The 15,204-nt window shown below is 47.7% G+C and overlaps 6 protein-coding genes across 6 annotated transcripts; 3 read left to right on the top strand and 3 right to left on the bottom strand.

The window, feature by feature from the left end:
• Positions 1-312: 312 nt before the first annotated feature.
• Positions 313-1,136, top strand: N7500_010508 (GLTP domain-containing protein; the record flags this gene model as incomplete). Its single annotated transcript, XM_056681646.1, has 4 exons — positions 313-448; positions 502-560; positions 615-733; positions 842-1,136. The coding sequence occupies 4 exons, from the start codon at positions 313-315 to the stop codon at positions 1,134-1,136; spliced, it is 609 nt and encodes a 202-aa protein (XP_056529028.1).
• Positions 1,137-2,941: 1,805 nt separating this feature from the next.
• N7500_010507 (uncharacterized protein) lies at positions 2,942-4,309 on the top strand (the record flags this gene model as incomplete). Its single annotated transcript, XM_056681645.1, has 5 exons — positions 2,942-3,094; positions 3,146-3,253; positions 3,317-3,726; positions 3,785-3,849; positions 3,918-4,309. The coding sequence occupies 5 exons, from the start codon at positions 2,942-2,944 to the stop codon at positions 4,307-4,309; spliced, it is 1,128 nt and encodes a 375-aa protein (XP_056529027.1).
• Positions 4,310-5,828: 1,519 nt separating this feature from the next.
• On the top strand, positions 5,829-6,011 carry N7500_010506 (uncharacterized protein; the record flags this gene model as incomplete). Its single annotated transcript, XM_056681644.1, has 1 exon — positions 5,829-6,011. One exon carries the CDS (start codon positions 5,829-5,831, stop codon positions 6,009-6,011), a length of 183 nt encoding a protein of 60 aa, XP_056529026.1.
• Positions 6,012-7,626: 1,615 nt separating this feature from the next.
• On the bottom strand, positions 7,627-9,917 carry N7500_010505 (uncharacterized protein; the record flags this gene model as incomplete). The annotated part of the gene is made up of 6 exons (XM_056681643.1): positions 7,627-8,278; positions 8,329-8,548; positions 8,595-8,969; positions 9,018-9,505; positions 9,566-9,588; positions 9,651-9,917. The coding sequence occupies 6 exons, from the start codon at positions 9,915-9,917 to the stop codon at positions 7,627-7,629; spliced, it is 2,025 nt and encodes a 674-aa protein (XP_056529025.1).
• A 682-nt stretch (positions 9,918-10,599) lies between these two features.
• Positions 10,600-11,022, bottom strand: N7500_010504 (uncharacterized protein; the record flags this gene model as incomplete). The annotated part of the gene is made up of 1 exon (XM_056681642.1): positions 10,600-11,022. The coding sequence occupies one exon, from the start codon at positions 11,020-11,022 to the stop codon at positions 10,600-10,602; it is 423 nt and encodes a 140-aa protein (XP_056529024.1).
• Positions 11,023-11,778: 756 nt separating this feature from the next.
• Positions 11,779-14,068, bottom strand: sly1 (syntaxin-binding protein; the record flags this gene model as incomplete). Its single annotated transcript, XM_056681641.1, has 4 exons — positions 11,779-13,250; positions 13,306-13,688; positions 13,745-13,970; positions 14,032-14,068. The coding sequence occupies 4 exons, from the start codon at positions 14,066-14,068 to the stop codon at positions 11,779-11,781; spliced, it is 2,118 nt and encodes a 705-aa protein (XP_056529023.1).
• Positions 14,069-15,204: the final 1,136 nt, after the last annotated feature.

Raw genomic sequence — 15,204 nt, 5'->3', positions numbered from 1 at the left:
GTAAGAGCAAAGCAGATGGCCCAGGAACGAACTCCAAATAAAGTTCATCGCCAATCTCGATGTAACATGATCTGATGACGTCGCTGCAAGCTCTATGCAAATGTTGCAAACATTGCAAACAAATATTGACACTTCACCGAGTTGGTCCTGTTTACACTGTTTGCACACTCCCCATATCCCGTGTGCCCCGCCATTGGCTTGCGTGGCAGCAGCGGTGAAGTTGACAATATCCAACGGTCTCCTGATTAAGCTCATTAAGCTCATTTTCTCTTTCTCCCACTATCTATTTCCTTACTTCAATCTTCTACAATAATGGCTACTATCCCCGCTGACGGAACATGGTTTGATACCATCAAGAAGTCCTTCGCTGATGTCCCTATCGGTGCGGAGGACGGCATCTCGACCACCGAGTTCCTCGAGGCTGCTGAATCTCTGGTGACTCTCTTTGGTGCGTCTTTTTGCCTGCATAGATCTACCTCAAACTAATGCAAGGCCATCTAGACGTCCTCGGTTCCGCCGCTTTCACCCCGGTCAAGAATGACTTGCTCGGCAACATCAAGGTCCGTCCAGTACAATCTATCCCCAGGGTGAATACCCTCTAAACCCCATTTCAGAAAGTCCGTCAGCGTCAGCAGGCAGCTCCTGGGGAGTCTGAGACCCTGCAAGCCCTTGTCCTGAACGAATTGAAGACCGGCAAGCACGTTGCCACTGAAGGTCTGGTCTGGCTGGTCCGGTGAGTTTACGTGTCTCAAATGTGATGGAAGAGGCCAATTGCAATAGCATTTCTTCCATATTCACACATCTGCATGAACAATTGACTGATTATTGTTCGTCCCAACAGAGGCCTTGACTTCACCGTCCAAGCCCTCCGTCACAACATCGACAACCCCTCCTCGGAACTGTCCGACTCCTTCCGTGGTGCCTACGGCAACACCCTCAAGCCCCATCACTCCTTCCTCATCAAGCCCATCTTCAGCGCTGCCATGTCTGCCACCCCATACCGCAAGGATTTCTATGCGAAGTTGGGCCAGGATCAGGCCAAGGTTGCCGCCGAGCTGGCTAAGGAGGTCGCTGCTTTGGAGAAAGTGATCGCAATCCTGAAGGCTTTCCAAGCTACCAAGGCTGCTCAATGGTAGGAAGTTTGCCCTGGTGGCCTTACTTGATTAAACATGAGCGTGCAACTTGATATGTAAATATTCGATCTGGCTTCAAGCATGCAAGCTTGTATTATGTAGCGAATTCACAACTGTTTTGGTCAAGGAATTTGGAAGGCGCATTTGAGGTAGACATTCGAACGCTGCAACCTTGGAGATCGGATGTCACATGGAAGGGAAATGACTGGGTCATCGATCAGTCTATAAGAGTGAATAAGATGAGGACACGGCAAGACAGCAAAGCAGTAACCTTTGAAAGCTGGAAGTTCAAATTATTCAGCCGTCGTATTCAGGGCTTACCTTCCATGTGTGCAAAGCAGGTACACCCGAGGCCTCGGGAACCCAGACTTGGCAGAGATCAGCCTCTCAGCCCCAGGTGTTCCCCGAAGGTAAGATAACTCCCGAACAACATACGGAGTACTCCGTACTCCGTACTTTGTGCATACAGCAGATGTACGGAAGACGGGGGGACCAGTTTGAGTTTGATCTACCCCGACCCTTCAAAATACGAGGGCCCCATTTATATTGAGAATATAGTACCGAGATGATACTTAATTTTGGGAGTATACAATGTTGGGAAATTATCTTAGTGGAATAGTATAGGTTAACCTTGGAAGACAATGGGATTCTTCCTCCGTATACGGAGTCATCCGTGCTCCGACACAGAATTATGTAATTTCCGACCCGTGCCCAAACCGGATGTAGATCGCACCTCCGATGTCTCCGCTGATCGAAGGGCACATCTCAACCCCTTAAGAGCCTCTCGACACGATTATATTAGATCTCGATATCTGAAATGAAACTAGAAATTTAGGTACCATGTCATCACCCATTGTCAATATTTTTTTCCGTGACAATGGCACACTGATCGCCTGCACTAGCCGAAGCTGAAAATTGGCCGGCACAGGGTTTGGGATAGACAGGAGGACACCCCCTTATGACAGCCTTTGCAATCTTCCATGGAAACTTCAAAGCGGATTATCCATCACTGCTGCCCGTTCTAGAATAGTTCCGGCACTAGCATCACGGTAGTATCGTGGTTGGTACACACAGACTTCAATCTTTACAAGCCATCGACTCCACCGGTTAGATTTGATTCGCGGTAATCAGTGGGGTCGGCTCATTTGACTGGACCTCAAGTCATGAATGGAAGGGGCTTGTGCGCGCCTCGAATATACTGGTTTGACAAAGTACCGAAGACGAGGCTTGAGCGGTGGCATCTGAAACCGATGGAAGCGAGGTCGTATTCAGAACCGGCTTCCACATGGCTGAGATATAACAAGGTTTCCGTCTATACAGAATACTCTTGGAACTTTCCACACTATTATCGTTAATGGCAAATGTGGCTTTTGGTTTTTTTTTGTTTTTTCCTTTTTGCGTCCCCCCACACGTGAAACTTTCCAAAGTTGGAAATTTGCCCTAATTTGACTCCGTATAGAGCCCATTGTTGGGGACATTTAACCCCATTTTGACAAGCGTACGTACTGGCCGTAGATCCGGGATCATTAGAGCTTGTTGATGGCTTTTACCTATTTTCTTTTTTACAAAAAAGACGGGAAATCAAACACGGAGAACACACATGAGCCCCCCTCCCTTGGCATGTTCTCGCCACTGATGCTCGTGATAGTAATGCTTGATCTACAGTAGTGGAATTTCTCTTACTGTAACATTTTCTCTCTCTTTGATCTTTCTTATTCTTGTTGTTCCTTTGAACATCCTTGTATACTTTATAGGGGATACCATACAGGTCATGACTTGGTAACCATATATCCATTCTTCGGGTCAATATGTTGCCCCTCGAAGGTCGCAGCCAGTCAATCTTCATCATTACTGCTATCTTTCTTGGAATTTCTTTCATTGCCGTGTGTCTGCGATGTTTTGTGCGGCTTCGACTTGTCAAGGCCTTTGGCTGGGATGATGCCTTAATGGTATGCGCAATGGTATGTATGAGATGTTTCATGCGGATAAAATTGGTACTGATCGATTTGTAGTTGTTGAACATTTTGTTCGCTGTATGCGGTATCACTGGCTCATTGTATGGTATCAGACAAAAGCTCGACACGCTCATCGAGAGGGGTACGATGGAAACTGCGATGTTTGTATGTTGACCTTCGATTTCCTTCACTTCCGAGATGAGAATGACATGCTAACAATCCTCAAAGTGGTGGTGGCTTGGTCAAACTAGCTATGTCTGGACTTGCGCGCTGGCCAAGCTCTCTATTGCATGCGCCCTTCTCCGGTTGACGGTTTCCAAGCCCCATAAATTTGTGTTGTGGGCTGTCATTGGTGTTACGTGTACCGTTGGCATTATCTTCTGGTTCATGTTGACACTACAATGTCAACCGGTTGAGTTCTTTTGGCAACAAGTTCGCCTTGAAATGGACCCTGAATCCGAGGTTTCTGGCACCTGCATGGAGCTCGATCATATCATTGCCATAGCCTATGTCTACAGTATCACTGCAACCCTCTGTGATCTGACCCTGGGTCTTTTGCCTATTGCCCTAGTGTGGAACTTACAGATGAACCTAAGGACCAAGTCTGCCTTGGCAGGCATTCTCGGAATGGGATGCATGTACGTATACCCTCTTTTACCCTGGAATTGGACTTGGTACTGACCTATGAGGATATAGTGCAAGCGCAGCAGTCATCGTTCGCATACCATTCTTGCATGACTACAAGGACAGAGACTTTCTATGTGAGTTTTTATTCTTATTTATACACTCGATACAGTCAATAAACCACAACTAACACCAAAGCAAACAGACGCAACCGCCAACATCTCAATCTGGTCTAACGTCGAAGCCGGCCTCGGAATTGCCGCAGGAAGTCTAGTAACCCTCCGACCCTTGTTTCGCTGGTTCCGCGACCCCAGCTCAATGGGCGGAAGCAGGAGCAAGACAAAACACACCGGCGGTAGCATGCCCCTCTCAAGCGTGAACGGAGTGCACTCCACCACGTCCGGCCCGCAATATTGGCGGCCAGATCTAGACCGGGAAGATCAGCCTGCAGTGATTACGACGATTCACACCTCAAATGGATCTGACACAAGCCGGACAAGTAGCCAAGAAAATCTCAATCCGACAAACGGCGGCACATTCTTCCAGGGGGTGAATGTCCAAAAGACATTTTATGTTTCGGAGGATCAGTCATCATGAGTGGCTGGATAATTCGATGGGCTATACGGAATAATATATCTAGACTTTAATATTTTTCTTTCTCTACATTGTACGGAGTCATAATCGTATTGGACACTGCCCCGCGCCGCTCCCGGGCCCCCGGGTTTCTCACCTCGTTAGCACACCGGATCCACAGGGCTACGCTCCGCGTTGAGTAGTATAGCCGACGGAAGGCCGAGTTTGTACCCCTGTCTTGTTAGGGCGGACAGCTGAACCGATCTGAGGCCTGACGACTTTGGCTTATATTACTCCGTATATTGTTTCCTGTTTGCCCGGCAGTTCCCTTACCGCATAGGCGTCATTGATAACGGTGATCACATTCTTGACATCTTTTTCATTCTTCATTTAGATGTATCTAGCGAGGTGCGGCACATCCTCTCATTCAAGAGTCACCTTAGAATTTCATGACATCAAGGCCATTGACACCTAATACAGCAGGCAACCATCAATATCAGCCCATACAATCTCTACAAAACTACTTTTCCGTAAATATGTTATATCGATGTGCTCAGATGGCTAAAAAATACTTGCTCAACAAACTATCACATTATACACACCTAGAGAATCACACATATGGACAATTTTCTGCTGCCGATAAAAGTCAATACTAAACGTAACATAGCCTCCCTACGCCATGAAAAAAAATCCCTGTTTTGCCACAGTTTAGTGATAATCATGTTACATTCAATACCTTCCTCATAAAGTCCCTGTCAGACTTAGGGTTGTGCATTGTGATACACACAAATCCACATTGTTTTCTCGTTGGTCCGTTCGCTTCCAATGCTCCGACGATAATACGCAAATATACCATCATTTCCTCGGTAGAAAGTATAGAACACTTGCTGAAGACGCCCTTAGATGCCATTTTCGGGCCCACACATCAGCCTCCGTGATTTTGGGCCATGGTATGGTGGGATTCGGTTGAGCGTATCCAGTTCTGACTATTTTATGGTGAATTTCCATGTCGGTTATGGTCCTCGGGATTGGCGTAGCTTTGTTCCAGGTTGTTCTGGGCTTAGCAACGGCATTCTCATACATTGTAGTTGGAAATAGGTGAGCGAGGAAGAAGCCATAACTGATGTGATTGGTGTGGCACGCACCACCAAGTTAGCAGGGCTAGGATCTTCGACTTTGACGCAGCGGATCACAAACTTGAGCCTTCGCTCATTGTTCATCCACCGTGAATAGTATCTTGTTGCACAGCGAAGCTCAACAGATGCTTCGCCTGGTACCTAGCCATGATTTCATCTATAAAAGTAGCAACTCGAACACAGATAATGTCTAAGTGAATCATTGGGGTTTGATAGGGTGTGAGCTCGGCAACGACCTGGCACCCCGCCAAGGGATATTCTTTCTCCGGCCCATTTCGAGGTGAAGTAATAACCATGCATTGCGGGTTACTGCGTTTGGGCCTCCTCCTTTTTCCAACGGCCACAACTCGCTGTACACATCCTGCACGTGTTTCACGTTTTCAAAAGGGACAACCATCGGACCCGCGATGAGTACTCTTGCTGATGTGGTCAACCCAGAGAAGCCATCCGGTGAGGATCTTCATCGCAAGACTGCGACATGTCTACGGACTGTTCCTAGGTTTAAGGTGCCTCCCCGTTATGAGATCGCGTGCATTCGCGATCTCTCCTGGTTAGATAGCAGCAGTGTCATCGTCTTTCTCGGGGTGTGAGGCCTCTTCCGATATTTCTTCGTTAGGCCGCTTTTCTGGTTGAGAGTCCTCCTGGTCGGGATTTATGTTGGGACGCACACTAGTCTCAACATCTCCTTTTCACTTGGGCTTAGCATCTGGAGAAGCCAATCAAATTGGATTTTCATCATGATCCTCTCATCCTTCTCGGATATTCAATTCCTTGGGAGGAAAGAACTACAATGTCACCTCCAGATGGCTCTGGATTGTTATGGGGAGGTGGAGAGAGAAGAAAACAGAGAGACCAGTGCCAAAATATATTCCACCTTCCCAGGTGGTTTACCAGACATACACGTTGAAGAAGTATGTTACATTCAATGTTAGTAACTACAAGATATGTATATAATAACCTTGGAATATACCTAGGTATATAAACGAAACCCAAATGCAGATATGCTTTTGAGGCTTTATGCGCCAAGAGCGCCACCATGCAGGTCTTATTGCACACAATTTGAATTTTATCTTCCTGTAACACTTTGCGGCACCTTTCTTCAACAGCCCGGCCGGGCTAGCTCAATCGGTAGAGCGTAAGACTCTTAATCTTAAGGCTGCGGGTTCGACCCCCGCGTTCGGCTATTCCTAAAAACCAAACCTGAGATTTCTTTTTTGATCTTTTTATTTCTTTCAAAGATGTTATGGAGAAATAAGTTGTGTGGCAATGGGTCAGAATTGATTCATGGGCGAGTGGTTTTCCACCAAATAAGAACAATGCTCTTTATTTTTTTGGAACTCCCGTCAAACATCTTCAGAGACCGATTTATCTTTAGGCTTACTCAGGTGGAACGTTAGTTAGGTACAATTTGACCTTTACCTCTATCTGCCCCTTTATAGCCTATGTACCCTTGTCTCCGTCACCTCAATGTTGACTACATAAATGACTTCATGGCAATTGTGGTCATCTGTACTGGCATATTCATTCATCCGTCCTTGCTCGCCCTTCAGCACGTAGAATCTACGTGTATCACACCCTGTGCTACCTCTCTCGACTAAGGCATATCATATTGTGTTTTACCACCTCTCGTCTTCCCCTCCCTGCTACTCTAGTTTGATCCTGCATCAGCACCACTTCGATGCTGACAATGGCAGTTTTTCGACCCTTCACTACAGTTGTGGAGAATGGAGTACTTGCTTTTGTGCGTGGGTGTGTGCAAGTGTCCGACTTGATGGTGATTATTTTGTGCATTGTCATTTTGTGTAATTGTTGAAAATGCAAGAAAGACCAAAGTTCGCGTACAAAGCCCTTCGGCCAAGCGGGATTCTCTGGTGCAGATATTTGATCTCTGTCATGGATATCTAAACAATTTCAAACTTGTGTGGATAAGAGTAAATAGTTAAGAGAGAGAGAGAGAAAGATATACATATATACATATATATATAACAAAGCCATTGATTGTATTTATACTACAAGGAACCAACGCCCGATGCCATGCACATATCGTCGTAAAGCAAATTGCTCAAACGCCAGCCATAACATCAAGATTTAAAAAAAGGCGCAAGCAATAGTAGACGAGTGGGCAACCAAAACACGCGAGAAAGATTTGTATACAACGTGTGTAAACGAAAGCAAGTATTTCCATCCCAGCAATTAAAACCCAAGTCAAGAACTTGGCTGTAGTTTCCCCGTGTAAACACCTTCAAAATCGAGACCCGCAAGCATGCCACTGACGCGATCGATCTCACGGCTCAGATCCTCGACATTCATCGCTAAGCTGCTAACTTCGTCGAACTTGCGCCGCCGGTTAGCATCGGCGATCATCTCGGACACAAAGAACTTCTGTTCTTCAAGCACAATCAGCCGGTCTCGAAGAGACTTCTCTTCTGCCTCCAGAGCTGAGACGGCACTGCTTGTATCGCTGGCTAGGCTGGTATTGCTACCGCTAGCGGCAACGCTGTTGTACTTGATAGACGCAAGAGCAGACTCCGGTGGCCGTAGGCTTGTCGTGGAGCCATTGACCGGAGTACTCGGGGAGCTTGTGCGGCTGGGTATTCGACTGGGTATTCTCTCTGGCGCCGGGCTTGCATGCTTGAGAACTTTGGGGAGAGATTTCAGAGGTAACATGTGGAGGTGAAGGAAGTTGCTGGCCTGTTGATATATAGCCTTCTGTAGTTTTTGTTGTGTGGGGGACTGGGTTGGCATATCACGAATACGTCGAGCTGCAATATCATATTGCGCAAAGGAATCAATGAGTCGTTTGCGCACTTTTGATGCATCTGCGATCTGAGCTGATGATGGAGGTCGCCTCGGATCCCTGGAAATGCGGTCAGCTATGGAATGGAACGCCGGAAATGAGAAACATACTGTAATGCTGTCAATAATTTTTGGAATCTAGGTAGATGAAGGCGGATGCCTCTCTCAAACTGGATCAGGTTCTCATAGGCCCTGATCTCCGGCGGCTTTCGCGTCATGTCTGCTTTAAAGTCGCGTCGATCAAACAGCGTCGCTTTACATTCCTTGCACAGCCTCACATCAATGTTGACAAGGTTTTCACCATTGGTTTTCTCAGAGGTGGCTGCTGAGACTGTTAGAAACTAGACCTAAGCCACGATGATCACTTCGGGACTCACCAGGAGCAATGCTCAGTGCGACCTCGCTAGAGCACCCAGTACTAGGGTCACCACAGACGACTTTTCCGCAAGTTCTGCAGTGGTGCCTGCGAAAAGTATAGCCTGCAAAGTCCTGCTGGCAAAACGGACATCGTGACACACTGGCATCATCCTGCCAGCTGACAACCGTTTGCTCTATTTCCTTACGTCGATCATTCTGCCACGCAAGAGACCAAAGTTTGGTTGCACTAGGGTGTATTTGAGCTGGTGGCAGACTAGCCAACATCTGAGTAAGACGGGTCAATCGTTTCTCGAGTCGGGAAACCTCCAAAAACTCCTTATCGACAGTCTGTTTTCTTATTGATTTGAACGCCTCCATTTGGTTTCTGGTGGCTCCTGTTATTGTTTAGCTTTTTTTCACAACCTGAAAGCCGATGTCCTCACCATTGTTATCATTGTATCCCTCTCTTGACTTGTAGCAGGTTTCGCATACTCGAGCCCATATTCCACGCACCGGTTCATGATGTGCCGCCCGCGAGAGCTTCATTTGGTACATCGTGTGTTCTTCGCAAAACAATTTTCCGCAACTCCGACAGTTCACGCAACCATTGGTGGCATTCAATCGCTTCCCACATGATGGTTCTAAGCACTCATCGTATATACAACTTGTTTGCCAGTGTTCTTTTGTGATGAGGTCCTCGGGGTCTAGTAATCTCGGAGGCTCCGGTATGCCTGCGTGGGATGCTAAAGGACGACTGGGGATAGGCGCGCCCTGGTTCTCGTTTGATTCGAACACATCCAGGCCTTTCAACTTCTGGTTTAGGACAGCCAGAGGCTGGAACTTCCTTGCCTTTTCCATTTGGACCTTGAACCAGTCTTTGACTTCGTCTTGTCGGATGTCTTCCAAGTTCTGATGGATGTCGTCGAGATGCCTGGGTCAAATTGTTAATCATACGTTAAGGCGGCGATAAGGGAAAAGGATGAATCGGTACCTATTTAACTGCAGCAAAGTCATCTAAATAGAGTCAGTATCATCTAATTTGACAAGAAACGAAGAGAAAATGGGAATAACCATACCATCTCCTCGCTGCAGATCGGACAGGAGAGCTTGGCCCCCGGAGCAGCCGGGGCGGCAGATATCGAAGTATCGCCATTCTCTATTGAAATGCGTGAAGTGAGATCCTGAGTTTCTGTCGAGAGCTGGGATGCGGATGTCTGTGAATTAAGGGAAACGCTGCTGGTGGTCGGCGAGAGCACCCGTGGCTTCGGCTGCGGGGACGGAGCTGATGAGAGAGCGCTCGGATTGCCCAGAACACGACCTCCACCCAGCGTCCTCCGCGACATGATCACGGGGGCATGAGAAGCTGAAGAAGAAGCTGTTTCAGCACAACATTCGTTGGCTGTACAGAATAAAGTTGGGAGTTGAACGGAGGGAAGTGCCAATGATGTGGAGTCAGCCTTGTCCGGGGATCGCCTGAGGCATCTGTGCCAAGACACGTTACGTCTATGAGATTTGATATACAACATACATTTGACATTCGAAATCTTTCTATTTTTATGATTTCTTTGGTTTAGGTATATAATAAGTGGAACTACGGAGTACGGAGCAGCCGTATCATATATTCCCGTTCACCATGCCAGTTATATTTGCCTCTCGAGTGTAGGTATACCTCGGTAGCACACTTACAATCCTACAACTACAACAACAAAAGTTAAGAGCTTTGCCCAATTTGTTTCGCATTTCGCCTGATTTGAATTGAAGCCATACCTTCGCCCCCAATGAAACCAGACTAACAAAGCCAAGCAGACGCACAGCTAAACAGTCGCTAAAACAGACAACAAATTAGACTGTTTTTTTTGGTTTCTGATTTTCATATTTTTTTGGTGGCCATAAAATCCAAATTTGCCCTTTTCGTGTTTTTTTTTTCGCGCTTGTTCGTGATTCGTCTAGGTTCGTGGTCTCATGCCGGTTTATGTACAAGCGTGGGTCCAAACCCAATGCGAAGTGTCGAAACTACGAGGGCCTTTAGCGCTCATAGTCGCGGTGGTAACTGGTACCAGTGTTTGGATTGTCGTACTCCTTATGGACACGAGTGGATCCGTCATCAAAGCGGTCGACGTCGCGGTGTCGATAGGTGCCGGCCGAATTGACTCTCTCACGGTGGTGTCGTCGGCCGGTAGGGGTACTGTAATCAAGATGTTGGTCGTAAGCACCCGTCTGGGGGTCATATGTTGTGGTGCCGCGGCCGGTGTCGGTATCGTAAGTTGTCGCGGTTGCGTTCGAACCGTAGCCCACTGCGCCATAGTCGGTCGCACCATAGGTACCGTAGCCCGTGGGGCTGTAAGTTGAACCCAGGGTATTATAGGTTGAGCCCGCAGGGTTGTAGGCTGATCCTGTGGTGTCGTAGGTATCGTAGGTCGTGGACCAGGTGTCTCCGTAGTTGGTCATCTTGACGATGTGCTTCAAGAGAAGATTCTTGTCCTTTGTGTCTTTGTTCTTTGCTTGATTTTTTGTTCAATTATAAGCATCACTTCAGCTTATTCTTATATTGCTGTCGTGGCGTTGAATCTCAGGACGATGATACTGCCCTGACATCACTTGGGCCACCATGGAGAATTCGCCAAGTGAGGCAATGAAACTGAATAGGAAAAGAATGTAACTTCCAAGTCACACATTTTTGGAAATGGCTTTGATTGATCAAATTACCTGGAGCATTCGGTTCGAGACTGTTGCCCCTGAAGGCGGGATGATGTTGGTGTATACTTCTACCCCATAGAAGGACATATTGACCATAGATTTGGCCAAGGATTACATTGAAACCCCCACAAGTGCCAACAAACCTGGAGTTTCTGTATATTTCCATAATGATACCATGAAATTCACCCAGCTTGAGATATTTCTGTTTATTTCGCCATACTAAAATAATTGCAGTTTGATCGAGACCGTGAATAGAACTTGATTCGGTGGGGTTCGATATATGCTTCGCGGCCGAGATCGTGCCTCGAATAGGCCTAACAATTGGAGCGATTGGATATTGAATGCCCAGAGCAAGGACCAGAGACGCTACCTAGGTAATCAATGAACTTAATTACTCCCCGAACAGCCATTAGACACCATGGACACATCAGAGCGATCAATTATACTATGTTTTACGACACTCAGGTTGGGCTGTATGTTGAGGTCGATATCTAGCCACAATTACATTTAGCTGTCCCGACCCAGAGGCGCCAATGAATCTGACAGGAATTCAGTGGCGTTCATCAGGTCTGTGCTTCCATAGACAACCCTCCGGCGGTGTCCCGGTGTCGCACGTTGAGCTGGCGCGCTCTCGGTGCCCGTCTGACCATTTGTTCGGCGAACCCATTCCTGCAAGTTGCCATATTCATCCATGCTTCCACCACCAACCGTAAAGACAATAGCCTCACTGAAAGCTTGACGGCGCTGTCCGAAACTGGCACCAGTGCCAGGGCCTGCGCTGCCAATTCCACCAGGCATCTGCGGGTTCCGCGATGCGGATGCCGGAGGCATGGCACCACGTGCGTTGGCGCTCCTCGGGTCAAAGTAGAGGTAATTTTCAGTCTTTGCAATAGCAGAGCTTGACGCCGCAGCCGGGTCCATGATCGACTCGGTGATCTTGGTCACAGTAAGATCCTTGTTTGCTGGCAGGAAATTCTTTACCCCAGAAATGAGCGAGTCGAAGTTGGCACCCAAAGCGCCCGAGGTAATGCGATCTGTCAGACGGTTTGAAAGCGAGGAGAATCCGCGGAATAAATCGGACGATTGTTGTTCTGGAGCAGCTGTTGTCATCATGGTCATGCGAGTGATCTCGCGCACTTGGCGGACGTAGGCAAGAGAGGAAATGTCGGGCACACCAGCTTGGGTCAGGGCCTCTTCGAACTGGGTCATTTCCGAGCGGCTGAGCTCAGTTTCAGTGCTGAGGAACCAGATCACGAACAAGCGCAGCTTATCCAATGGCTCATTTCCTTTAGATGGATCTTTGATTAGCTCCAAGATCTGTGACTTTGATTGTTTGGTGATGGTCTCTTCTAGCTCGAAGAAGTTGTCCAATTGCCGGTCCTTGATACCCTTGAGCAGTGCGGTGGCAATGTTCATGTGCATATCAAGAACTGCCTTGCGTTCCCGCAACTCAGGGAGCAGAGTAATGGCGGCCTTGAGATGTTGCGCGGAGGCACTGGTATCATTCTGGAGATCTTCAATTGAGGACGCCCCCGTCTTCTTTGTAATCTCATTCGCATCGTCCTTGTAACGTGTAAGCTCAGCATCGATATCCTCAGCCACTTGGGGGAATGGGGCTCCGGCATTGCGTTGCCAGAAGAAGTCAGTACTGTTCAAGTCATACGACTTCTTCGAGGCCTTGCTCGAGTCCGCATCACCTGCACCTGCATCCAAAGTGATTCGATTCAAACGCATTTCAAGGACATCCTGGACCAACGATTGATATGTCCATGAGTGAGAAAGCATTGGGACTAAGTCAACATTTCGGTCCATGATGATCAGTACAGGCCGTGCTGAAGGCACCCCCGGCAAAGCGCTCTGATTGCCCGAGAAGAGATTGTCTTTAGAGTTGAGGATGTGGTCTCGCAGTTTCCGATCCAGTTTTGTTGCTATCAATTCTGCCGCACCACCCTTGGGGCACCGTATGATTGGAATAGTACCTGCCCAGCTAGTTAAATCTTCGTTCGATTATGCACGGTAGGATACAATACTTACCCATTGTTACACTCACACTGAACAAGCCGCTAACTACATCGTCAACAATCCCATCCAGGTCTTCATCGGTCGTCTTCGGGCTGTTGATCTTGTAGTACGCATCATTTCCAAGCCCTAAGCTGAAGAGGTCCGGTTCTGCCACAATAAAGTTGAGATACTGATCGAAAACTTGTGCAATATGCTCAGATGCCCCGGAAGTAGCTATCTGAGAAGCGAAATCCTCGAGAAGTGGCCGTGGGACGGAGGATAGGAAGTTCACATAGGCTGGGGAGTAGAGCCCGTGGGAAAGGTCGCGAGTGATCGCTTGGATATTATCGGGGGTTGGTTCCACGAAATATACAACTGGGACATCTGGAATAGGGTATCTTTGTGAATGAAGGTTTCTAGGATTGGCTCGTCGTTAGCGATGGGGCTCGGGGGTAGAAGGCGGCGACCGTACAGATGAATAGTTATGCCCCATGCCCGGAGGTCATTGACCCTTAGGACACTGCTAATAACATCCCGGCCCATTTTATCGAACACCAAGACTTTCCAGATTGGGTCACCATCTTCATTCAAGATCGGAGTGGAGTGCGAGATAAGACTGCCGGAACCGGACTGATCGATGGTATTGTCTTCAACAGGTTGTGGATCGTGATTCAGGTTCAATAGCTTTTGAATTGATGCTAGAGGCCATAAGTCAGTAAAAGGTCAATTTGTCACAAGAATCTAGCTTGCGTCACTTACCGACCTGTCGGTCCCGGAGGGACATAGGTTGCGCCATGGCAATAGCTAGCAGCTCTGTGTGAGATTGGAGATATGCTCGGTTTCAACCCAGACTTGGCAACATATGGAGCTGCGCAGGAATATAGCTGAGATATGCGCGCGACTCTTGAAATGACGATGAGATGTGCCTTGCACTGTTGACACCGGGGATCTTGCTATCGCTCCACCTGGCATGGATGGATCCCGCCGAGCTACGCTGACATAAGTACTTCAAACACTGCAAACACTGGGGATCACATGAGCTTGGTTCTGCCATGTAACACAAGGGCTGTAATTTACATGGTGATAGGCCAATGGAAAGCTTTCAATACAGCAATTACAGTCAATGATGGTATACCATCGTATCATCGGTTAACCGCCTTGCCAGCAGCTTTTGTCCCTTTTACTCTCTTCTTCAACCCAAGTCATCTATCCTAACCCTCCCTCAACACATTTCCCCAATCCCTTCATTTTTTTTTTCGTAAAGCGAATGGCTGTGACGCTAGAGTGGTCCTTCGTATGAGAGCTTTTTTCCTTCTCTGATTCCGCAAGGACTTTCTTTTGGCACAAAACATAAGATCGAGAAAGGAGAGCGCAAAGCTCTTCAGGGACAACAGGATCAGCCCAAGAAGAGAGAAAAAAAGGAGATAACAAGTCAAGGGCACAAGGAGAGAGACACCGGTATTGAATATCTGGGCCACCTTAATACTTCTACGTTGTATTTGCAACTGCGGAGCCTTCGTCATTAAGCTGCAAGGCCAAAGGCAACCCCGTCACTCGCAGTACTGGGGAACAGGGTTGATGCCTGAGGCAGATACAACTTTAATCCTGAGTCAAAGCCAAAAGCAGTCTCTGTTTTCTCTCGCATAAGGTACGACAGTACTCATACTGCAACTCTTGAAGTCATTCTAGGCGTATCAAACATGTGAATTGTCTAATCCTTATCAATTCTTCAGACCAGCAGCTCTACAGGCCCCTGTTCTGCCGCGTCGTGAGATAAACAACCAATCATCTCACGTCTCCACCGGAAAAATTATTTATCCCCCCAATCTCCAACCCACTTTCTTCTCTCCAAAAAAGAAGGCGGTGAGCACCAAATAAACACTAGCCCTGCTCAGGCAGGTGCGTGCACGTGATTACGGGAGGCTTCATAGT

Source organism: Penicillium coprophilum (genome assembly GCF_028826855.1).
Source record: "Penicillium coprophilum strain IBT 35676 chromosome Unknown utg000006l_segment0_segment0, whole genome shotgun sequence".
NCBI classification, from domain to species: domain Eukaryota; kingdom Fungi; phylum Ascomycota; class Eurotiomycetes; order Eurotiales; family Aspergillaceae; genus Penicillium; species Penicillium coprophilum.
The sequence above is the reverse complement of the archived record's forward strand: the minus strand, read 5'-3'. Positions and strand labels throughout refer to the sequence as shown.